The following is a 25,665-nucleotide window of genomic DNA, read 5'->3' as shown; positions in this document are numbered from 1 at the left end:
ACATGCTCACCTGCGCGTCCCCTGCCGTCCGCTTCCTGCTCTGACTGAGCGCCGGCCCTAAAGTGAAAGTAAAAGCACAGCGGTGACGTCACCGCTCTGCTGTTAGGGCCGGCGCTCACACTGTACAGGAAGCGGACGCCGGGGGACGCGCAGGTGAGCATGTACTGTTTGTTATTTTTACTTTTACGCTGGTAACCAGGGTAAACATCGGGTTACTAAGCGCGGCCCTGCGCTTAGTAACCCGATGTTTACCCTGGTTACCCGGGGACCTCGGCATCGTTGGTCGCTGGAGAGCGGTCTGTGTGACAGCTCTCCAGCGACCAAACAGCGACGCTGCAGCGAGCGGCATCGTTGTCGCTATCGCTGCAGCGTCGCTTCGTGTGAAGGTACCTTTAGCTCCCTGCCTTGCTGGTAAGCATACGTTCCAGCAAATACACAGAACTATCAATTTGTCAGCCCGCACCCCCCAGATTGAAGGCATGGCATTACCCTGTGACAGAAGGGGCAAACAATGATACAGATGTCATACACAGTACATAGATACGAGTATCTCTCTCTATATATAGATTATTCTAAGTAAATTAGATTCTCAAAGAAATAGACTTTTTTACAGTAGATACCCAAATTCAGTAAATTATTATTATTGGGAATCTTATTTTGAAATAAAAACAGGACAATTGAGACTGAAAAGGTGTGAACAAAAATAGGCAACAAGGGCCAAAAACAAATACTTCTGTTAAGAAATTAGAGGGAACAGATTGCACTGTGTATTTGAGGAGGCATTTGGCCCCTGAGCAGCATTTAAATACCATCACAATGTGGTCTGGCACCTATCCATGGCTTGGTCAATAATGTACATAAGGCTTTCAGTATTCATTGTTGGCACCCACTGGTAATAGCAAGTATTTGCCCAAACCACAAAACTCATTCTTTGGGAAAACAGTAGTAAATTAATCAGTAACAATTGTGTAATGAGGCAAGGGAGCAAGAAAAAGGATCATCACCAGTAATTTAAAAGGTATAAGTCCTGACAATCTACACTCACCGGCCACTTTATTAGGTACACCATGCTAGTAACGGGTTGGACCCCTTTTGCCTTCAGAACTGCCTCAATTCTTCGTGGCATAGATTCAACAAGGTGCTGGAAGCATTCCTCAGAGATTTTGGTCCATATTGACATGATGGCATCACACAGTTGCCGCAGATTTGTCGGCTGCACATCCCAAAGATGCTCCATACAAGGCAGGATGGATCCATGCTTTCATGTTGTTTACGCCAAATTCTGACCCTACCATCCGAATGTCGCAGCAGAAATCGAGACTCATCAGACCAAGCAACGTTTTTCCAATCTTCTACTGTCCAATTTCGATGAGCTTGTACAAATTGTAGCCTCAGTTTCCTGTTCTTAGCTGAAAGGAGTGGTACCCGGTGTGGTCTTCTGCTGCTGTAGCCCATCTGCCTCAAAGTTCGAGGCACTGTGCGTTCAGAGATGCTCTTAGGCCTACCTTGGTTGTAACGGGTGGCGATTTGAGTCACTGTTGCCTTTCTATCAGCTCGAACCAGTCTGCCCATTCTCCTCTGACCTCTGGCATCAACAAGGCATTTCCGCCCACAGAACTGCCGCTCACTGGATTTTTTTTCTTTTTCGGACCATTCTCTGTAAACCCTAGAGATGGTTGTGCGTGAAAATCCCAGTAGATCAGCAGTTTCTGAAATACTCAGACCAGCCCTTCTGGCACCAACAACCATGCCACGTTCAAAGGCACTCAAATCACCTTTCTTCCCCATACTGATGCTCGGTTTGAACTGCAGGAGATTGTCTTGACCATGTCTACATGCCTAAATGCACTGAGTTGCCGCCATGTGATTGGCTGATTAGAAATTAAGTGTTAACAAGAAGTTGGACAGGTGTACCTAATAAAGTGGCCAGTGAGTGTATATCAGGGCTCTGACGGGGTATTTGTAGCTATCTATGCATATTCCATATAACAGGGGTTTTTTTTAAACAAAGAGGACATTACATTTTTTACCAACATGATATTAAAATCCTAAGAGTTGTAGTAAAGTTGTATTAGCAGGGAATTGCTGTGACGACATGCCATCGTATGCCTTTTGGTTTTCTATCAAACTAACTAAACTGGATATTCTTGGCCTATTGATTGAATGTAACCACCTCACAGTATCAAATGAACAATGAATTTCAAAGCAAGGACTAAAGTAAATTAGTGATCAAAGCAAGCAGAGAAAGATATTAAGAAACCATAATAATGTCCACATGAAACATGTGTAAAACATGAGGATGGAACAAGCAGAGGAAATACCGTACTGATGTATTACTGGTACTATAGCAACATCTCCACATTCAGATTCTACAGACCTGACAGTCAGATCCCATCATGAGTGAAGAAAGAACTGTGGAAAATTACTTAATATTTTAACAATTTCTGAGTTTCTACTCAGAAAAAAGCTACAAAACTTTACAGCATTTCTATTTTTCTCCCCCTCCTGCACCAGATGAAAGCAATTGACCAGAAAAGAGGAAATGAAAGTCTAGAAAGAACAGAAAACACATGCCTACAAGAAAGACATTGACCGGGACTAGGCCCTTACAATTTAAGATGAAGGATTAGTGACGAAAAGCTTTCTCCATATGATCGGATTCAGTTCTCTTTTGTCTACTTTTCTCAGCCACATATTTCTGTGAAAAATATCTAGCTCTTAATAAGACTTTCATTCAGCCTAACTACAAAATAACTTTCAAAAACAATTATGGAGACACCAGCAGCTGTAGAGTTTAATACAACAAATGGTATTGAACACTGGCGTAGCTAGAGTCTGATGGGCCCTGATGCAAGATTTGGACTTTGGCAACCCCCAAGCAATACATTTTGGATTTATTTTCTGAAAATCAAAAATGGTCAAAGTAACAAAAAAACGCATTGCTTACAGACCTCAAATAATGCACAAAAAAAGTTAATAACCATTTAGAAACAATAATACTAATGTTTCAACTCAGGAGGAGTTCAGAAATCAATATTTTGTGGAATAACCATGATTTTTAATCACAGCTTTCATGCGTCTTGGCATGCTTTCCATCAGTCTTTCACACTAATTTTGGGTGACTTTAGGCCACTCCTGGTACAAAAATTTAAGCAGTTCTTTGTTTGATGGCTTGTGACTATCCATCTTCCTCTTGATTACATTCCATAGGATTTCAATGAGGTTCAGGTCTGGCTGGCCATGTCAGGGATTTGATGTGGTGGTCCTTCATCCACACCTTGATTGACCTAGCTATGTGGCCTGGAGCATTGTCCTGCTGGAAAACCCAATCCTCAGAGTTGGGGAACATTGCCTAAGCAGAAGGAATCAACTGTTTTTCCAGGATAACCTTGTATGCGGCTTGATTCATACATCGCAAAGAACAACCTGCCCAATTCCAGCCTTGGTGAAGCATCCCTGATTGGCTCTGATGGGTGCAAATGAGTCTCCTAGAGAAAAGGAAAAAGGGGCTAACGGATCTAGAAATTGAAGAAACTGTCAAGTTTGGTGGTGGAAGCGTGATAATATGGGGTTGTTTCGCATTGGATGCTTGAGCACAATAGATAGTATCAATGCTGAGCTATATGTGAGTATGCTGCAAGACAAATTACTTTGTACACTTGAGTACTGTGGGTATGCAAAGGATGACAGTGTTCCAGCAGGACAACAACCCGAAGTATACATTGAGATTGGCAAAGTAATTGTTCAATGACAATGAAGTAGAAGTGTTGGATTGGCCGCCACAGTCCCCAGACCTCAACCCAAACACTTGTGGGTAGAGTTGAAAAAAACTGTATACATACCCAAGTGAGTTGACCAGTATGTACCAACTTTTGGAATGTGTAGAAAAGACCTGGGATCAAATTTCAGTTGAGACATGTTTGAATCTGATCGAGCTCATGCCCAAAAGGATTCATGCAGTTTTGAAAGCCAAGGGTGGAATAATAAAAATTCAAACTTAGGTTTTTAGGGGCAAAACAGTAACAATGCAGTGACATGACAAAAATCTGCATAACTAATCATATGCAAAATAGTTTCAAGTCAAATTTATGTATGATATAGCCAAGATGATTGTCTATAAAATGATGGTAGTCTCACATTCAAAACAGTAGTGGATGATGAGATATGGAGCCTGAAAGTCAAAAGTTCAAAGCAATGTTGAAGCCGTATGCAATAAATAATGTAAAGTGCAAATATAGCATATGATGATATGGGCATGTAAGGGCTCACCCACCAAACACTCGACTCGCGTTTCAACAATGCTTTGCCTGTTTTTTTTTTCTGTGTATGCCATTTGGATATTTATTTTCTTTTAATAATTATTCAAAGATTTCTGGATCATATTTTACAAAAAATCTCTCTGTAACGTCCAATCAGTCTATAATTGAGGTGCACTTTTAAGATTTACCATGACTGCCTTTTTTGGCATTTGGATTGCCAATTGGAGCAATGGCTCTTGAAGTTGTATTAGAGGGTTATACAGTATATGACTTACCCCAAAATCCACACAAGTTTATATTATCAAATCAAAAGTTATGATCCCTATTAAATTAACTTTTTGGCACTTAATGAATACATAAAGGATGAACTTTAAATATAAGCTTTAATTTATATGTATTTCTCATTTATTAGATTTATTGATAGGTAAAAAGGAGCAGTTTTCATGAATATGATTTTTCCTTATCTTGTACAAACTTTTTTTTACAACGCCTTTATGACAGAATACTTTCCAATGACATGTATTTGTCTCAGTTTTTTTTTAAAATCAAGGTCGAAGTTCTAATTAATTACTGGGACACGCAGAGCTTTTGTTTTAGGTATCTATGCAGGTCCTGACTGTGTGTGCGGTTTTGCACTAGGTGCCAAGCAAAGCACCTGCATGAGGAGGTAAACACACAGCTGCTACCTCCTAAAATTCTTTTGTGAATGGCCCTGTGTTCCTCACATGTGAAAAAAAACAAAACCTAAGGTTTTAATGAATGCAGAAAATAAGTTAAGATGTGTGGCTGAATTCTTCCCAGAACAATGTGTGCCTTGAAGATGAGAGGAGGGGTCAGGCCTCAATAAATTCCACACTGAATGTGCATGCTAATTACAAGTTCCAGGAACATTATGTGGGAGCAGAATTTGTTGTGAGGTAGACTTAGGCAAATTCCAAACAGAAGGTGAAGATGTTCTAAACGGGAAATGTTCCTTTCAAGCCACAAACCAAAGCAAATATACAGCAGGTTGCAATGAATATGAGCTCCCACCGCCACACATCTTTTTTTCAGCTACTGTTCACTTAAATATACTTCTGGATCCTAATATGAGAGTGTTTTATGGTATAATGTATAAATAAAATATATGTAAATATCAGAAAACACTTTAGTGATTTCCTATTTCAATGACCTATGGAACATTTAGCATTGTTTTAGTCGGTGCTGTGAAATTTTACTAAAGATGTGTAATGAGATGATTTCATTGTGTAACTCTCCAGTGAAATCGGTAGCTCTCCAACGATGAGGGCTCGTGCACATGACCAATGTTCATCATACTAGTGCTATCCATGGTTTTCATGGATAGTACTTGCACTTAAGACTATTTTATGGGGTTGTGCACATGTCCACCTTTTTCCTCAGAGCGAGTGGTTTGCGTAAAAAATCAGAGAAATGTCCGATTTTGATCTGTGTTATCAAAATCTGCAACGCAAGTCTATGGGTCAATCAGACCGGTCATCTGAATGCAGTCCGATTTTCACGAAGTGACAGAATCTGACCAAACTGATCATAGTCTGATCAGAATAATCAGACCGATTTTCTCGGATGTCGAGAAAATGGTCATATTACCCGACCCTGAAACAAAAGCCCGCAGCATGATGGGACAGCAGATGAAGGTTGGAGACCACTATGAAAGGTCACCACATTTTAAATAGTGCAGCTGTTGCTAAATATAAGGGGCCAGAGTCTTATAAATTTGACCAGTTTCCCAGAATCCTTCCAGCGAAAAAACCCCATCACAAATGGAATATACTAAATGTGTTAACTTTTTTAGATACCTTTAGCATCATATAAGATACTTTTTGAAGGTGTTTAACAAGCAGGGCAGGGTTGTAAAGTTTTAAAATGCAAAAATCAAGCAAGCCCTACAATGGAATTAACTTTGCAACGTTGAATGACCACCAATTGCTAAGTATTTACTGACTGACAGTTGATTAAAAGCCTGTATTTGGGCAGACCGTCCTTCAGATGCACACTGAGTGATCAGGAATAGATTGTTCAGTGCGCATAAGCTGCCGTTCTTCTCAGCTGCCTAGAACGATGACCTTTTGTGCAAATCAAAAGATCATGTCACTGATGAACAAATAAAAGTTTTGCTTGATAATTGGGTTATCAGCAGGTTGTTTAGACTGCACAATTATCGTGAAACGAGCTTTCTTAGGGTACCGTCTCACAGTGGCACTTTTGTCGCTACGACGGCACGATCTGTGACGTTCCAGCGATATCCATACGATATCGCTGTGTCTGACACGCAGCAGCGATCGGGGACCCTGCTGAGAATCGTACGTCGTAGCAGATCGTTTGGAACTTTATTTCGTCGCTGGATCTCCCGCTGTCATCGCTGGATCGGTGTGTGTGACACCGATCCAGCGATGCGTTCGCTTGTAACCAGGGTAAACATCGGGTTACTAAGTGCAGGGCCGCGCTTAGTAACCCGATGTTTACCCTGGTTACCATCGTAAATGTAAAAAAAACCAAACCGTACATACCCACATTCCGGTGTCCGTCAGGTCCCTAGCCGTCTGCTTCCCGCACTGACTGACTGCCGGCCGGAAAGCAGGGCACAGCGGTGACATCACCGCTGTGCTCTGCTTTCACTTTACGGCCGGCACTCAGTCAGTGCGGGAAGCAGACGGCTAGGGACCTGACGGACACCGGAATGTGAGTATGTACGTTTTTTTTTTTTACATTTACGATGGTAACCAGGGTAAACATCGGGTTACTAAGCGCGGCCCTGCTCTTAGTAACCCGATGTTTACCCTGGTTACCCGGGGACTTCGGCATCGTTGGTCGCTGGAGAGCTGTCTGTGTGACAGCTCCCCAGCGACCACACAACGACTTACCAACGATCACGGCCAGGTCGTATCGCTGGTCGTGATCGTTGGTAAATCGTTTTGTGTAACGGTACCCTTAGGAATGCTTGTTCCTGAAAATCACGCAGCGTAAATTCACCCTATCTTCTAGTAAGATGCTTCAAAATCTATCTGACTCTATTGATAATTTGATTCGTCTCCTGAATGTCCCGTCTACATTTATGATGTATACATTTCAGACAGTAAATCTGCACCGGTGTGTACTTCTGAGCCCAGAGCTAGAAATGTACTGTATTTCATTCACAATGGAGCCCCCGGCTATCAACATACTGTATGTGTGGGAACACTTGCGGTAGAAGAAGCACTACTTTGTAGCGAACAGTCGTTCTGTTGAAAATTAAGCTAAATGAAAATTGTGTATCACCAGGACCTTGAAGGGATTGTCCAGGAGTAATATTAGGTCATCCAGGGTCCGATATCCAGCATCCCCCCAATCATCTGATACCTGCTATGGCAATGGTTGGATGCTTCTCACCACAGTTGTGTACATTTTTTTAGCGGTCTGAATAGGACGGCACTTTTTTCTCAATCACTTGTTCAACTGCTCTGTTGTTCTGTTGCTGGAGTAGAAATCAGCTGATTGGGGGGGAGAAGGGTGCTGGTGTTAGACCATTTTCATATTCACGATCTATGATTAGGTAATAAAATTCCAGATAACCTACTTTTTATGTTGTCTAGCTGTTTTTCCACGACTATAATGTGTTTTAGGATGGCCATGCATGTTTGATTTAACAAAAATATCCCACAGTAGATAAGTTTATGAGGATTGTGTACCGCGGAGTGTAGTGGACCACTAGCTTTCTTAGGTATGGTCAGCGGTTGGGCATATACAACTGCCGATATATCATTGGTGTGACACTGTTACGGTTTGCAGCCACAATTAGCTGACATAGAGATCAGTGGGGGGTTTGTATCTGGTAACAGTAGAAGAGTAATGTCTTTCAGAGTGTATACAAATTAGCTCACTCTCCTCCAGAAGGAAAAAATGAGCTAGTATGAGATACTTTCTTCCTTCTGTAGGACAGGTGTTTTGTATATTTATTTCCCATAGAACATTAGCTGTAAGTATTGCATTTACGCAGTGTGTCCAGTGGTTGCATCTGAATCCCCCCCAAAATGTATTTCAGACAAGAGCTTCACCAGAGCTAGAACACAAAGTTCCTTTAGACTCGGAATGTGCTTTCTCACCAATAATATACCTCTTTTCAGACGGACACAACAACATTTTATGCCCGACTAAAAAGATAGACATCATTGGAAAAAAACACAAACAGAATCCATTTCAACTCCATTTCAGCCATGGTGGTCTATGGATTTATCGGGGGGTCAAAATCTTGTTTTTTAGGGATTCAGAGCCTCTGGGCAAACTGCATAAACACAGTGTGAACAGGTCCTAAGAGTCCACACAACAGTAAAATCATTTCAATGAAAATCAGGGTTATCCTAAATGACTGAAAAGTAGCTTATATTATTAATACTGTCCAGACCCAATTCTAATTGTAATATTACCGATTTCTAATTATGAAGCTGTAACCTAAGAAAGAATCTACAGACTTGAAAAAATGCACATAATAATGGCCTATGTTAAAGTTAATCTGTTACCAGGTTTTTGCCCTCTAATCTGAGAGCAGAATAATGTACAGACAGAGACCCTGATTCCAGCAATATGTCACTTACTGGTTTGCCTGCTGAGCTCTGTATAACTTTATCCACACTACTTATTGGCAGCTTTCTACCCATGCACAGTGTACACAGAAAGCTGCCCATCATTGGTGGGGGCGGGGCTATATTAAGCTCATGAGTATGCTTGACTACCTGACTACTGGTTTACTAGTCCTCTAATGAGAATATCCTGCTGATAAAACAGTGATTTTATTAAAACTACACTAAGAAGCCCAGTAAGTTACACATCGCTGAAATCAGGGTGTCTGTCTCTATATTATGCTGCTCTCATATTAGGTGGCAAAAATTCTAGAGACAGATTCCCTTTAAAAGGAAAAATAAGAGGCCATTAAAAGGATGTAACTAACTTTGTATTCTGCCACTCTTGAAACCAATGTTGATCATATGTACGTGACCTTTTGTAATGCAAGGCCGATAGAGAAGAGTGGCTCTGTTTCTTAAAGAAAGCAGCAATGTTTTTCTAATTTTATACAACTCTTTTAAAAGGAACTTTTCAACTTGAAAACAGTGATTTACTTACAGATACAGGTGCTTCTCAGAAAATTAGAATATAATCAAAAAGTTAATTTATTTCAGTTCTTCAATACAAAAAGTGAAGCTCATATATTATATAGAGTCATTACAAACAGAGTGATCTATTTCAAGTGTTTATTTCTGTTAATATTGATGATTATGGCTTACAGCCAATGAAAACCCAAAAGTCATTATCTCACTAAATTAGAATAATTAACAATAAACACCTGCAAAGGCTTCCTAAGTGTTTAAAAAGGTCATTTAGTCTGTTTCAGTAGGCTCCACAATCATGAGGAATACTGCTGACTTGACAGATGTCCAGAAGGCTGTCAGTCATTGACACACTCCACAAGGAGGGTAAGCTACAAAAAGTAATTGCTAAGGAAGCTGGCTGTTCACAGAGTGCTGTATCCAAGCATATTAATGAAAAGTTGAGTGGAAGGAAAAAGTGGTAGAAAAAGGTGCACAAGCAACCGGGATAACCGCAGCCTTGAAAGGATTGTTAAGAAAAGGCCATTCATAAATTTGGGGGAGATTCACAAGGAGTGGACTGCTGCTGGAGTCATTACTTCAAGAGCCACCACACACAGATGTATCCAGGACATGGACTACAAGTGTCACATTCCTTGTGATAAGCCACTCATGACCAATAGACAATGACAGAAGCGTCCTACCTGGGCCAAGGAGAAAAAGAACTGGACTGTTGCTCAGTGGTCCAAGGTGTTGTTTTCAGATGAAAGTAAATTTTGCATTTAATTTGGAAATGAAGGTCCCAGAGTCTGTAGGAAGAGTGAAGAGGCACACAATCCAAGCTGCTTGAGGTCTAGTGTGAAGTTTCCACAATCAGTGATGGTTTGGGGAGCCATGCCATCTGCTGGTGTAGGTCCACTGTGTTTTATCAGGACCAAAGTCAGCATAGCCGTCTACCAGGAAATGTTAGCGCACTTCATACTTCCCTCTGCCAACAAGCTTTTTGGAGATGGAAATTTCATTCTCCAGCAGGACTTAGCACCTGTCCACACTGCCAAAAGTACCAATGCCTGGTTTAAAAACAACAGTATCACTGTGCTTGATTGGCCAGCAAACTCGCCTTACCTTAACCCCAAAGAGAATCTATGGGATATTGTCAAGAGGAAGATGAGAGACACCAGACCCAACAATGCAGACGAGCTGAAGGCTGCCATTAAAGCAACCTGGGCTTCCACAACCCCTTAGCAGTGCCACAGGCTGATGGCCATGTCATGTTGCATTGATGCAGTAATTGATACATAAGGAGCCCCGACCAAGTGCTGAGTGCATTTACTGAACATACATTTCAGTGGGCCAACATTTTGGATTTTAAAATCATTTTTCAAGCTGGTGTTATAAAGTATTCTAATTTACTGAGATAAACACTTTTGTGTTTTCATTGGCTGTAAGCCATAATCATCAACATTAACAGAAATAAACACTTGAAATAGATCACTCTGATTGTAAAGACTCTATATAATATATGAGTTTCACTTTTTGTATTGAAGAACTGAAATAAATTAACTTTTTGATGATATTCTAATCTTGTGAGAAGCACCTGTATACTGTAGTGTTAATCTGCAGGTAAATAATGTTACAATGCTTCCTGGCCACTTTTCCGAAAGTGCAGCTACAAAGAGAAAATGAACTTATTTCTTCCTGGGAGCTGTTGGCTTTCTGTCATGGAGTGTGTGCACGGAGTGATGACAGTCATCACTCACAGCACTGTTCATCGTGATGGCTGTAAACACACGACAGCACTTGAACACCTTGCTGTGCACAAATGCATTGTCAATCAAAGAGCTATGGTGGTCTTAAAGCTCACAGTATTGTGAGTGATACAGTACTTCGTAAACGTAGCCAATCTGCATTTGCCCCATGACTGAAAGTCGATGGCTCCCGGGAGGAAATAAGTTCATTTTTTCCTGGCATCTGCACTTTCAGTAAGGCGGCCAGGAAGCGATATAGCACTATATACCTGCAGATTAACCCTATATCTAGAAGTAAATAGCATTTTCCAAGGTGACAGGTTCCCTTCAATAAGGATGACTATATGCTAAAATCTTTTGCCTCTATATCATTTTATAGAGGAGGGATATTTACTCCTGTGGTCTTTACGGAGAACACTGGATAATTCTTGCTGTAATATTATACTAATTACTTATTAAGTAGAAGACTGCGCTGTGATTTGTTATGACATTTATTGATTGCATACATTGACATATTAAGAAGATAATAGATGCTGAGATGATTAGCTGTTAGGGGTTAGTATTGTTAATGTTCTGGCATGGTACAAGATGTGACGGACAGTCTATGAGTTATGGATTGTGACACAAGGACAAACAACAGTGACGGTCTGATTTTCAGTCTCTCTTAATACACTTTGGACGTTTGTGTGGTCTTTTTTTCTTCTTGAAACCTGAGAAGAAAACAAAATACATGCAGTGAGGAAGTGTGGGGTCTGTTAAGAAGTGGGTTATCTTAGGAAGTGACTCCGTGTACCTGGGAGAATTTCTCATGCTTTTTTGCATTTTCAGGAAAATATCAATTATGATAGAAAGTTTAAGTCAATAGGGAAGAACTTGTAAAAGTTATTACTCAAAAAGTAAGTCCTGACTAGAGTTCAACACTGAGAACATTCCAAGCATGCAAGAGCAAAGGTGGAGTCACAACCATACGCTTCTTGAATCTGTTATTAAGTGATTTGTCTAATTCTGTTCTGCATTTTTTTTAAATAATCTTGATTCAAATCTGAAAAATGAATGTTTTAACTGTAATCCAGCCTCCCTGGAGGTCCATACAACAAGGCCAAGTGGTCTGTTGCTCAAGATGTATCAGTATCATAGTCCTTTATTCTACTTTTATTTTTATTTGTTTTTTTCTTAAAAACTTTAAACATTTTATAATACCACCAAACCCCTACTGCCTCACCACACAAAGAACAGTCCCCAATTTCAGAACATATTTTATAAAGTGAATGCCCACAGTAGGAAACGTCTGGCATATAACAGAAAAAATGGTTGTGTTTGGAAACAGAAGAGAGAGCAATGAGACAAATGAAAAATCTGTAGCAAAACGCAATTCCTCTTTTCTGTCTAATCCAAAAAACATGTAATAAGTTCCAAAGGAGACAAAGAACACAGGTATTATTGCATTACATCTTCCTCCGCCTCAAGTGGAAAATCAACATGTCCTATTAACATGTCCCTCAGCTACAGCAAACCTGAATTCTATATTTACTTCCATTTTTGCTCTAAAAATTGCTCCTTTTTGCCTACTTTTAGCACTTTATGTACATTGGGTTTTTTGCTATGTAATCTGGATTGAGCCATTTGGATGGCTTGAAGTACAAGTACATCTGTCCAGGATTTATCTTGAAACTTTGAAGAAACGTTTAGACCTTCATTTCCATGCAGTCATGTCAGAGATAAAAAAAATTCTAAACCGCAGACAGTTTGTAAACTTGTATTTAAGCAACAAAAAGGAGAATGCTCTTTAATATAGATAATGTGACCTTGGGGTATAATGCAGATTTTTTATTGGTGTTGTGAGTACAATAATCTGAAATGTGGAAGATATCAATGTGCTACATGGTGACCAACCACACCCATGATGCGTCAAGAAATGAACACCGGATATTATTCTGACATAACAGTATGATCTCAGAACATGAAATTTAGCCTACAAGCTATAAAGAAAAATATTTAATTTGACCAAGGATTAGCCTAGTTCTTCTGTGCCAGGCGAACAAATGAAACACTTTAAGCTTATTAGACTGCTGCATCAATCCTTTGTGTTACCCATCTAATGACATCCAGATTAGAATGAACCACGTCCTTCCATCTGATGATGGACCATATTGCGTGCTATCATTGACTGATTAGTGTAAGCTTAAATGAAAACATGAGAAAGTAGAATGGCATTCCATATGCTGAGTTCTTGAAATTTCTGTATCTCAACATCAATGAAGACCATTAAGTTGGCCACATGCTTTCGAGAAGAATGGTTTTGAAGTTCAAACACTAAAGGAGTGCAGAACTAAACACTGATGAATGGCAATCATGTCCTGTTCTCTCCATACAAATCATTTACTCTCCATACATGTCATCTCCAAGTGTCAGCTGTATTGTCCTTTATGGCATGCATGTCCATAGGAGAGCCCAAAGTTTATAGGGTTCCAATTCTAATCTTGCTAAAATAAAGCTTTTCTCACGTCTACAGCCCCTGTACTAAATTCTTACTCGATAAAAGTCCCACGTGTATCTACTCCACCTCCATTTTATCCAAATAATTTTTAGTTTCATTGTAAAACTGTGATACTTTCCATGTGTTTTTAGATTTTTACATATGAATCCACTGTTTTAACTGGAAGTAAAATCATCACACACAAAGCGTATACCATGTACTTGTTCTTATGCACTTTCAAGAATGAACACTTAAGACACATATTCAGACATCACTGTGCATTCTGTGCAGATGTAATGATGTATGTGACTTATCCATAAAGATTCTGCTGAGCACATTATATGTCATTGTATACTATGTATTCCTCAGATTTGGTAGTTAGAATATAGTACAATAAGATGTAATACAAAAATTACCCTAACGTTGACCAATTGGGCACTTTGGGCAAATTTGGCAAACCCTGCTATGTGGTAACTTTTCAGTCCAATATGCTGAGGTAATTTTGCACACTGTTGTGTTAGTCAGACAAAATATATATTATGTTAGGAAAAAATGTCCAATACATATACAGGGGAGAAGAAAAATAGAGAAAAACATTTGATCTACAACGTCTTAAAAAGCTTTATACAAGTTCCTGGTGAACCAACCTAATTATCTTCTAGAAGCTTGAACCCAAAACAATCATTCTGCTACCATACTGGTATACATGCCATTCTTGTACCTAGCAACCAATGTTGGGACCAATTTACATTTCAGGAGAAATAGGTAGGTGATGACATCCAAAGTCCAATAGCATGACTATCATGTTTTAGGTTTCCATTTACCAAGAGCGGAGACAGAACAGGGCCCCTTACAAGAACAGAATATATGGGCCCTTTACAGCTCAATAGCTCATCATAATGGACAATTCTACCTGCTTTGGAAGTCGTAGTGGCCCCCTTACCTCCTAGGCCACTGTGCTGCACACGTTGCATCAATGGTGTGTCTTCCCCTGCCATTTACTTTACACATTCTCTAGAGCCTAGCGACATACATATACAAACAGGAGGTTTTTGTGAAATCCACTTACTACAAAGTGATTGGTGGAAAATTTCATGTGAATGGCTATAGCGGGCTGTCCTCTAATGATTTACACCAGGGAAAAGAAGGGTGGAGCATATTAGATTTAAGGGTATGTACACATGTTGAGTCTTTGAAGAAGATTTTTCTGCTGAAAAAAACAGAGTTGGCAGGGAAAACTTTGCTTAAAATATGTGCATTTTTGTTGAGTGTGGGAGTGCATTTGTGTTATACCTTTTTACCTTTCCCTATTTAATTTGATTGGTTGAGAAACACTGCAAAAAAGCTGCAAGAATTGACATGCTGCACATATTAAAAATATGCTTTGAAAGCGGCAAATAAGCAGCGTGTGCATATGATTTCCAAAATCTTTTTCACTTTGCTAGCCCTGCAAATGCTGCATTTTTTTTCAGAGACAAAAATGAGCAGAAAAAAGGAGCAAAAACGCAAAGTGTGAACAAATCCATACTCTGTTGTTTTTTTTTTGTATTAGATAAGATGTTACCGGACACATATGGCAACTGCTTATTCCCGTGTCCCTAAAGAAAGAGGATACAGAAGACACGCTGTGTATAAGTATGAATTTTTGATTAGCCAGAAATTTGGGCTCCGTACTAAAAGCAATGCAAAAAGACATTAAATATATATTTAATAAAAGATTGATCCAAACCTATGATGACCATTTTGACTTGTATGAATATAGGGTGATGAAGATATTTGCCTTACGGTATTAAAATAAATGCTTAAAAAACATAAAGATAATAAAACGTACATACATCAGATTATTCTTAAACCCATATCATTCGGTGAAGCATAGTGCGCCGTATACTGTAACCTTACCTGCTTTAGATATAAGAAAAATCCGATGCTTCATATTTGGACGAGCTACATTATACTTCAAATAACCATTAACATTGTACATTCATATAAATATATACAGTATTTGATCAATCTACTGATAATTTATATATATTGTATGAGAACTATATAGTATATTTTGTATTCAGTCTTTTACACATTATCCATCTTCTGAGCATATGTGCGGTCACCAGTACACTCTACTACTGCATGTGGCACCATCTAATATGCAGCTTTCAAGGCTCTTTATTAGATCTCATTTATTTTCAGCAGTGCTTGCCATACACACAGGCCCGGATTGGTAACCTGCCCAGGCGGCATATGCCCGGTGGGCCGGCAGCTCTGAATTGCAAAATGGCGGAAGACCCTTTAAAACTTTTGAAGAAGCCCCTGTTTGCGCACGTTGTCTGACAAGGCCAAGCGGCGGCCATGGCAGCCCTTACCATCATCAATGAAAGCGTGCACGGTGGCCGCGGCGGCTCTTGTCATGATGCGTGCACGGCGGCCACGATGGCATTCAGCATGGACATGCAAGATAGCGCGTGCACTAAGGTGCTTTATTCAAAAGTTTTTTCCTGCTCACTCTCACCAGCAAAATTCAGGATCTGCTCCTCTCCTCTGCATGTCCGACGCTGCACATGCTGCAGCTCCTCATCACTTTCCCCCTCATCTGAAGGATCTGGGTAAGTCCCAAGATTAATGTTTCCATGTATATGCAATATATGTAATACTGCTAGTGCTGTATATATGTTATGTAGGCGATACTGTAGTAGCAGTGTAACCTATATAATGTACAGTATATACAGCAGTAGTAGTATCCCCTGTATAATATATATAGAGTAGTAGCAGTATCACCTACATAATGTACATAGAGCAGTCTGTATCTAATATATAAAGCTGAATGTGTGTGTGTGTGTATGTATGTATGTCCGGGATTGGCATCTGAACCGTAGCAGCTACAGCCACAAAATTTTGCACAGTCACACGTCTGGACCCCGAGAGCGTCATAGGCTATGTTGTGAGGTGAAATTTTAACCCCGCGCTTTCCAATTCACCAAACAATTTTGCCCCTATCTACATAATGGGGAAAAAGTGAAAGGAAAAGTGTTGGAGGCGTCGCAGCTACAGGCACAAAATTTTGCACAGTCACACGTCTGGACCCTGAGAGCGTCAAAGCTATATTGTGAGGTGAAATTTTAACCCCGCGCTTTCCAAGTCACCAAACAATTTTGCCCCTATCTACATAATGGGGAAAAAATGAAAGGAAAAGTGTTGGAGGCAAATTAACAGCTGCCAGATGTGAACAAGGGGGACTTAAAGAATGACAGCGATGGCACCAAAGAGTATATACTGTACAGTTGCTAAGGTGGGGCCCCAACATGGGATAATCACACCACCACGGGGATATGAACACACACACAAAATGCGCCACACACTACCACGTGCTCGAACACATATACCACCCTCAGTGCACATTTCACCACACATACACCAACCTCGCCACATAAAAGTAGAAACACAAAAGTCGCCGCTCAAAACTCGCCACGCGCAAAACTCTCCACATGCAAAACTCGCCACACGTGCAAAACTCGCCACACGCAAAACTTGCACACGCAGAAAAATTGCCACACGCAGAAAAATTGCCACATGCACAAAAGTTGCAACACATGCAAAAGTTGCCTCACACAAAACTTGCACATACTCAAAAGGCACCACACATAAAACTCGCCACGCGCAAAACTCGCCATGCGCAAAACTTGCTGCACACAACTTGCTACACTAACCTGTCACATGCAACTCGACACACAAAAAGTTGCTACACGCATGTCGCCACACAAAACTCATCTCACAAAAGTCCCTACATGCATGTCGCCACACGCAACTCAACACACACAACTTGACACACGAAACTCGCCCTAAAACACACACAAGTCTGGTATCCTTCAAAAATAAAAATCTGATTAATAAGCAGACAAACTACAAGAGCAACAAATGTACCATATAGGAATCCGGCAGCTGTCAGTCACATGACCAGTCTATTATGTGTATGTGTGAGCTAATATATACTGCCAGGGGGTGGGCTTACTGTTGGCTGGGGATTTATCAGGCTGCCATTTTAGCTTACAAATACTGAGGTAAAAATACTGACCAAATAACGTGTGAACGAGGGCTAATACAGGAGGAGATGGCATACAGCTATATACTATATACAGGAGATGACACACAGGTATATACTATTTACAGGGGAGATGACACACAGGTATATACTATATACAGGAGGAGATGACACACAGATATATACTATATACAGGAGAGATGACACACAGGTATATACTATATAGAGGAGGAGATGACATACAGGTACATACTACATACAGGAGGAGATGACATACAGGTATATACTATATACAGGAGGAGATGACACACAGGTATATACTATATACAGGAGCAGATTACCTACAGGTATATAGTATATACAGGAGGAGATGACACAGGTATATGCTATGTATAGGAGGAGATGACATACAGGTATATACTATATACAGGAGATGACACACAGATATATACTATATATAGGTGAGATGACACACAGGTATATACTATATACAGGAGATTACATACAGGTATATCTAATATATAAAGCTGAATGTGTGTATGTATGTATGTGTGTATGTCCGGGATTGGCATCTGTACCGTCGCAGCTACAGCCACAAAATTTTGCACAGTCACACGTCTGGACCCCGAGAGCGTCATAGGCTATGTTGTGAGGTGAAATTTTAACCCCGCGCGTTCCAATTCACCAAACAATTTTGCTCCTATCTACATAATGGGGAAAAAGTGAAGGGAAAAGTGTTGGAGGAAAATTGACAGCTGCCAGATGTGAACAATGAGGACTTAAAGAATGAGAGCGATGGCGACAAAGAGTATATACCGTACAGTTGCTAAGGTGGGGCCCCGACATGGGATACTCACCACACACGGGGATATGAACACAAACACAAAATGCGCCACACACTACCACGTGCTTGAACACATATACCACCCTCAGCACACATTTCACCACACACACACACCAACCTCGCCACATAAAAGTCGAAACACAAAAGTCACCACTCAAAACTCGCTACATGCAAAACTCGCCATATGCAAAACTAGGCTCACGCAAAACTCGCCACACGTGCAAAACTCACCTCATGGAAAACTCACCTCATGCAAAACTTGCACACACAGAAAAATTGCCACATGTACAAAAGTTGCACCACATGCAAAAGTTGCCTCACACAAAACTTGCACATACTCAAAATGCACCACACATAAAACTCGCCACGCGCAAAACTCGCCATGCACAAATCTTGCTGCACACAACTTGCTACACTAACCTGTCACATGCAACTCAACACACAAAATGTTGCTACACGCATGTCGCCACACAAAACTCATCTCACAAAAGTCGCTACATGCATGTCGCCACACGCAACTCAACACACACAACTTGACACATAAAACTCGCCCTAAAACACACACAAGTCTGGTATTGTCCTTCAAAAATAAAAATCTGATTAATAAGCAAACTACAAGAGCAACAAATGTACCATATAGGAAATACGGCAGCTGTCAGTCACATGACCTGTCTATTATGTGTATGTGTGAGCTAATATATACTGCCAGGGGGGAGGGCTTCCTGTTGGCTGGGGATTTATCAGGCTGCCAATAGCAACCAATCACAGCTCAGCTTCTATTTTGCTACAGTTAATTAACCTGAGCTCTGATTGGTTAATATAGGCAACAAAGACATTCTCAGTATAACAAAGCTAATATATGTTGTGAAATGCTTCTATTTGCTTAGTTTTTGCCTTTTAATAATTACATTTCTATCTATTTGTTTTGTGGTTTTTGTGTGCAGAATAAATTTTTGTTAACACATTCTATTTTGCTAACAGCAGTCATTAACCCGGGCGAAGCCGGGTAGTACAGCTAGTACATCATATAGGTGATACTGCAACTGTTATATATACAATACTGTATATAGGTGATATTGCAATTATATAAATCAGTAGCAGTATCACCTACATATTGTACACAAACTGCTCTATGTATAATATATAGGTGATACTGCTACTGCTGTATATACATTATAGGTGGTACTGCTGTATATATATATATATATAAGTGATACTGTGACTATACACAGCAGTTGCAGTATCACCTATATAATGTACATACAGTAGTCTCAATGTGATATATATTCAGCACATACGGTGTCTCCTATGTGATATTTATGTGTGTCTCCTATGTGATGTATGCAACAAAATATAGTATAATACTGTCTTAATTATAATGTAGAGTTTCATATATAAAGTGTAGAGCTGTTCATATAGTAAAGGGCTGTGTATATAGTATATAGTGTGGAATCCACACTATATACACTGGCACATCTGTACACTATATAATATATACGTCGCTCCACTCTATATTCCTTACCACAGTATATAGTGTGGAGCTGTGTACATTGTGTATACTCCTCCCGTCCTGTATACATGGTGTAAATATAAGTATCTGGTCTAAGTATGTGTGTATATATGAAAATAAGAAGCACTCCGATTAATTGTGAAAAGTGGCGAACTCTTTATTAGCCCATGTGGCAACGTTTCAGATCCATAACAGAACATTTCTCTGCTGTGGAATTGAAATGTTACCAAATGGGCTAATAAAGAGTCCTCCACTTTTCTCTTATTTAATCGGTGTGCTGATTATTTTCTTTTTATAAATCCCTTTGATTTAAGGGTGTGTGTCCTAAAAGCATTTCACCCACTGGTTAATATTTGGTGGTGCTCAGTTATGACACATATATCAAGGCTGACATCACCACCTGGCGCAAGCGGGCAAATGCTGGGGTCTACAAGCCGTCGGGGACATGGCATGCTATGGGGCTCATAAGTAGTGGGGCCCAGGGGCCAGCGCTGATATAGTTAAAAACAATGAGTGAGGGAGCCATCTACTGATGCTCCCTCTCTCATCATTCCCCCTCTGCGTTTGAGCTCTGTGACGTCTTAACACAGAGGGTGCAATGACATCACTACAGCACATCCTCTGTGCCAAGCAGTGCAGAGAATCGGAATACACTGAGGAGACCAGAGCAGTGGGGAGCAGGGAGAAGTATTATACGGGGCCCATTATACTGTATGAAGTAATATATGGGGCCCATTATACTGTATGAAGTAACATATGAGGCACAATATACTGAATGAAGTAATATATGGGGCCCATTATACTGCATGAATTAATATATGGGTCCCGTTATACTGTATGAAGTAACATATGAGGCCCAATATACTGAATGAAGTAATATATGGGGCCCATTATACTGTATGGAGCATTATATAAGGCATATAATACTGTATGTAGTAATATATGGGGCCCATAATACTGTATGGAGGAATATGTGGGGCCCATTGTACTGTATGGAGCATTATATGGGGCTATTATACTATATGAAACATTATGTGGTACCCATAATACTGTATGGAGGACTATGTGGTACCCATAATACTGTATGGAGAGTTAGCCAAATTCAGAAGTTCTCCCCTATCTTCTGGATAGGGGATAACTTTCTGCTTGTTGTGGATCTGACCGCTGGGACCCCCATGATCCTGGGAAATGTAGCTTTTAAGAGCACCTTGTAAATGGAGCTGTGGTCAATCATACGCACTGTGGTGCCATTGACATGTGGCTCTTCATATAACTCCTTTAAGAGAGTGAGGGACAAAATGTAGCAAAAATTCTCTGATCGGGACTGATGAGTGTTATAGTATATGAGCTGGTGGGGTTTGGGTGGCAGGGCTGCTTTTTTGTCCCAGTTTGGCCCTGCATACACATCGTAAATAACTCAATTATGTACTCTGAATGATAGAGCAACTCTCTAGTTCAGTGTCAGAGATTTTCGATGCCCACTGATTATTGGGTAGTCTGAGGAGTATTGGTGCCATGTTGGTGTAGAGAAGAGGTGGCTCTAGAATAATGGATCTTAAGTGTTTATGTTTTTTTCTAAGACACCTTCAGAAAAATTAATTACGGTAGTTTCCATGTTTGTTTTTGGAAATACAGTATTACTTTTACCTTAAGACTACCATTAAATTCTAGAATATGATGAAAAACAATATTGTTTACTTACATTCCTTGACACTCGGAGGTGCTGCGGTGCAAGGTTGACAAACCATTTCGTGAATGCTTTTAGGGCGGCTCTCTAACAAGTAGAATCTGGTTTGAGGATCAAAATTTTAACATGCTTAAAATATTTGATAAAAAAAAAATTAATGCATAATATATACGGTAAGTGATTTTGCAGAAAACTTCCATTGTATGCTTCATAACATTAAAGGGGCTCTCAAATGAATGAGACTAAGCTGCGGAGCCAGGCATAACTCTTGTGCTGTGTTCACATCAGAGTGCTCATCAGCAGAGTCCTAGATCAACTAAATATTGAAGACTTATCCTCAGAGCAAGTGCAGACGACGCTATATTCTATCATCTGAGAGAATCGAGTCAATAATGTAAATCACACACTGATCATAGTGTGATCCTATTCTCTCAAATGAGAAGACGGAGAAAAAATGTCTCCATCTTCTCCATTCTGTAAGTCCGTGGAGATTGGACTGAGGGCAAACCGATGGTTTCTACAACTCATTGACTTGTATTGTCAAGTGCAATCTAAACATCGGATCGAACTTAAGTATGCAGTGATTTTTTTCCGTGGAGTGGAGAAAATCTTACAGGTGCACGGCCCCAGAGAATAACATTGGTCTGACTGTGATACGATGATTTGTCGGCTTGCACTCAGACCAAAAAATATGCTCATCTGCCCCTGCCCTTAACACAGGCTGTTAATGTCTAGTATAGAGAGCCAGTCTAATATCCATAGCATAATCCATTAAAGTATACTGAAATCAATAATATAAGAAAATCCTGCCAATAAATATAGCTCAGAAATGGATTTTTATATTAATGTTGCTATGTCCATAAATCCCTCATTACTAGTACCCAGAAGAAGGCTGTTAAATTAAATGCAAGAAGCGAAGGATGTTTCCTCCTGCATATTCCAATGTGATTGTGGTTTTATAGCATGCACCACATATTTTTTAGCAGACAATATATCCATAAATATAGCAATAAACCACCTGATTTCAAAATACTCAGTGCATTGTCGTCATGAAATATAATTTTTTGTCCCCAAAAACAGTGCCACTTTAGTCCATGTGTTGTATTGCAGTTTTGCTATAGCAAAAATACATGGAACTTTTTCTGGAAAGAAAAGAGACCATTTCGTCTATTCTCAACCATCCATTGAATGTCACCTATGTTGTAGGATGATCCTATTTTGGAAAACTTTAGAACACTATTAAAATGTATTCTACTGTATATGTTTATGACGCATGTTCTTACCCTGGAAGGCATGGTCCACACTCAGCGTCATTCTTCGAGTCCCCTGGAGTTAACACTGTGGCTCGGAAGAATATCTCGCAATCCTTGTGTCGCCTGCATATTTGGTAGCCTCCTTTGGAATACTTGTCGGGTGGACAGGGGGTACAACAATAGTCTTCATCCTTAGTTCCATAGCCACAGGACTAAATGACAAAGAATAATTATATACCAGGAAAGCTGCAGAAAACCAACATTTCATTTGCTCAAATGGAGACTCCGTTACCGTTGTAATCTCCTATGTGTCTCAATCTGGAGGCAGCATAGAAAAGTTAAATATAGTTTTCATTCAGTATTTTCATACAGAACACTGCTTGTCTCCAGCCTGGACTCCTATAGAAAGCCAATGAGTCCGGCTTCTCTCTTCAGAGAGGTTGACTATTCACTCTGTGGGCAAACTCATATAGAAAGAAGAGCTGGGTGGATGGGTGAATGACTGGATGGCTTTCTTTATCAGTAAGTGTTCACACTATTTCCTGTACAAGTCATTATATCTGCCTACCCCGACGCAACCTTTACTAATATTTGTGCTCAACATGAACAAATACAGCTCTGGCAAAAATTAAGAGGCCACCACATCAAAACCCTGTCATGGGCAGCCCAATCTCCAGACCTGAACCCCACTGAAAACCTCTGGAATGTAATCAAGTGGATGATGGATAGTCACAAGCCATCAAACAAAGAAGAACTGCTTACATTTATGCGCCAGAAGCAGTGTGAAAGACTGGTGGAAAGCATGCCAAGACGCATGAAGGCTGTGATTAAAAATCATGGTTATTCCACAAAATATTGATTTCTGAACTTTTCCTGAGTTAAAACATTAGTATTGTTGTTTCTAAATGATTATGAACGTGTTTTCTTTGCATTAATTAAGGTCTGAAAGCACTGGGTTTTTTTTTTTAATTTTGTCCATTTCTCCTTTTCAGAAAAAAATACAAAATTTATTAATTGGAAATTCGGAGACATGTTGTCAGAAGTTTATAGAATAAATGAACAATTTACATTTTACTCAAAAATATACCAAAAAAGAGAAGAATCATACACTGAACATTTTGCAGTGGTCTCTTCATTTTTGCCAGAGTGTATAATAGTTCTAGTCAACAGCATAGATATAATAGTTGGACATAACAGTGAGTGGGATGCTGCTTTGGTAGTGGAAATCCACCCAAAAAGAAATTATCCATGGTCCGATGGAAGAGATATAGTACAATTTTTAAAATAAGCAACCCCCACCCACTTGTACATTATGTATGTATAGAATGTCATCATAAAAGAAAGACATTGTTCTGACTAGCCCAGGTACTTACGTAATTTGGCTCTTCCCCTGGTTCGCACATTGGACAGCTATGGCACAGACCTGTTGTCAGGTTATAATACTCATTTTCACCACAATTCGAGTACTCAGCAAGAGCTGAATGCACCAAAGACACCTGCGGTAGGAAGAAGAAACGGTAAGGTCAGACAGTAAGATGGAATTATTTCTAGATTCTACCACTGACATCTGTGCACTCTTAGATATGTATGGTTTCAATACAATCAGTGTTTTATCAGCAGGAGATTATCCCTACAGGAGTAGGTCGCGTGCTAGCCAGTCCAGCTAACCCCGCCTCCACCACTGATTGGTAGCTTACACTGTGCACAGGAAGCTGCCAATCAGTGATGTGGGCGAGTTATGCACAACTCAGTATTCTGACCACTGATACATCTACAGTAGAGAAAACAGGGATTCTATCAAAACTGCCCCAAGCAGTCCAGTAAGTGATACATCACTGGAATCAAGCTCTCTGCCCCTTCATCATAGTGCTCCCAGATTACATGACAAAACCTGCTGACATATTCCCTTCAAGCCAGAGAATCTTAAAGACACAATTCAACACAATTGTGTAATCTATTAATATTGATTATTCCATAATTTGGAACCAGCATTGGATTAGTTCATAAATGCTCAGGGAGTAAGATAACTAATGCCTAAGTCTATTTGCTGCATAGTGTCTCCAACTATTTAGTAGATAGATATTAAATTTAGAGGTTGTCCAGGACAATGATACTAAATCAATTAGTTCCCACTGATGGGAAGTGGAAGTGGAGCTGCAGTATGTACCAATGGCCTCTACGCAGTACAGAGGCTCCATCTCCGTACACTGTGCAGAACCGGTGGCTGCAGGAGCTGGTAATGGCTCATCCATGGGGTTTGTTTTTTGTGCCTCCACTGATTGCATATTGATAATGTATTGATCAATATCATAGCCAACAGTCTTATGTGCATAAATATTAATGTTCTCAAAACATTGTGTACATACCATTAAAAATGGGAATATATGGATCAATTTTCTGTCACCTTGTTTGCTCATATTACCGCTGCGATGTGTCACACCTATAAAAAAAATAGCTTTTATTACCCAATAATAAGATTTAGAAATCATAATTTTATTTCAAATAACATTTTCAAATTCTTATTTCAAATTCGCCAATTGGCTGTAATGGATTCCTTATATGGAGGTAAATCCGATCATTTCCATATCACATTATTCTTCGGAGCTCCCTTTCATGTGGGATCAACTTGCACTTTGACTATAGGTCGACTTTAACTGACACTTTGCTGGAATATCGGAGATTATCTTTTCGTACATACGCTTTTCCTGCTCTCTTGCTTTGAGCTATACAACTCGTTACGACAAGCATCGAAGGTAACATATTAAGCCGCTCCGTAA

General features: G+C 39.9%; 2 protein-coding genes across 7 annotated transcripts in view; one reads left to right on the top strand and one right to left on the bottom strand.

The window, feature by feature from the left end:
- Window positions 1-25,665, top strand: part of LIMS1 (LIM zinc finger domain containing 1) — a 1,169,472-nt gene that overhangs the window by 534,200 nt on the left and 609,607 nt on the right. The gene's annotated exons all lie outside the window — the stretch shown is intronic.
- Window positions 1-25,665, bottom strand: part of EDAR (ectodysplasin A receptor) — a 203,266-nt gene that overhangs the window by 58,861 nt on the left and 118,740 nt on the right. For all 5 annotated transcript variants that reach the window (XM_077296576.1, XM_077296577.1, XM_077296574.1 and 2 more), the window contains exons 2-5: window positions 25,255-25,328; window positions 24,262-24,384; window positions 22,919-23,100; window positions 21,651-21,736 (exon numbers count right to left, since the gene is read on the bottom strand). In XM_077296576.1, coding sequence (XP_077152691.1) covers window positions 21,651-21,736; window positions 22,919-23,100; window positions 24,262-24,384; window positions 25,255-25,305 — 442 coding nt within the window. In that variant the 5' untranslated portion in view covers window positions 25,306-25,328. The remainder of the gene's footprint in view (window positions 1-21,650; window positions 21,737-22,918; window positions 23,101-24,261; window positions 24,385-25,254; window positions 25,329-25,665) is intronic.

This window comes from Ranitomeya variabilis, chromosome 3 (genome assembly GCF_051348905.1).
Source record: "Ranitomeya variabilis isolate aRanVar5 chromosome 3, aRanVar5.hap1, whole genome shotgun sequence".
NCBI classification, from domain to species: Eukaryota; Metazoa; Chordata; class Amphibia; order Anura; family Dendrobatidae; genus Ranitomeya; species Ranitomeya variabilis.
Note: the sequence above shows the minus strand (reverse complement) of the source record. Positions and strands in the feature narration are given on the sequence as shown.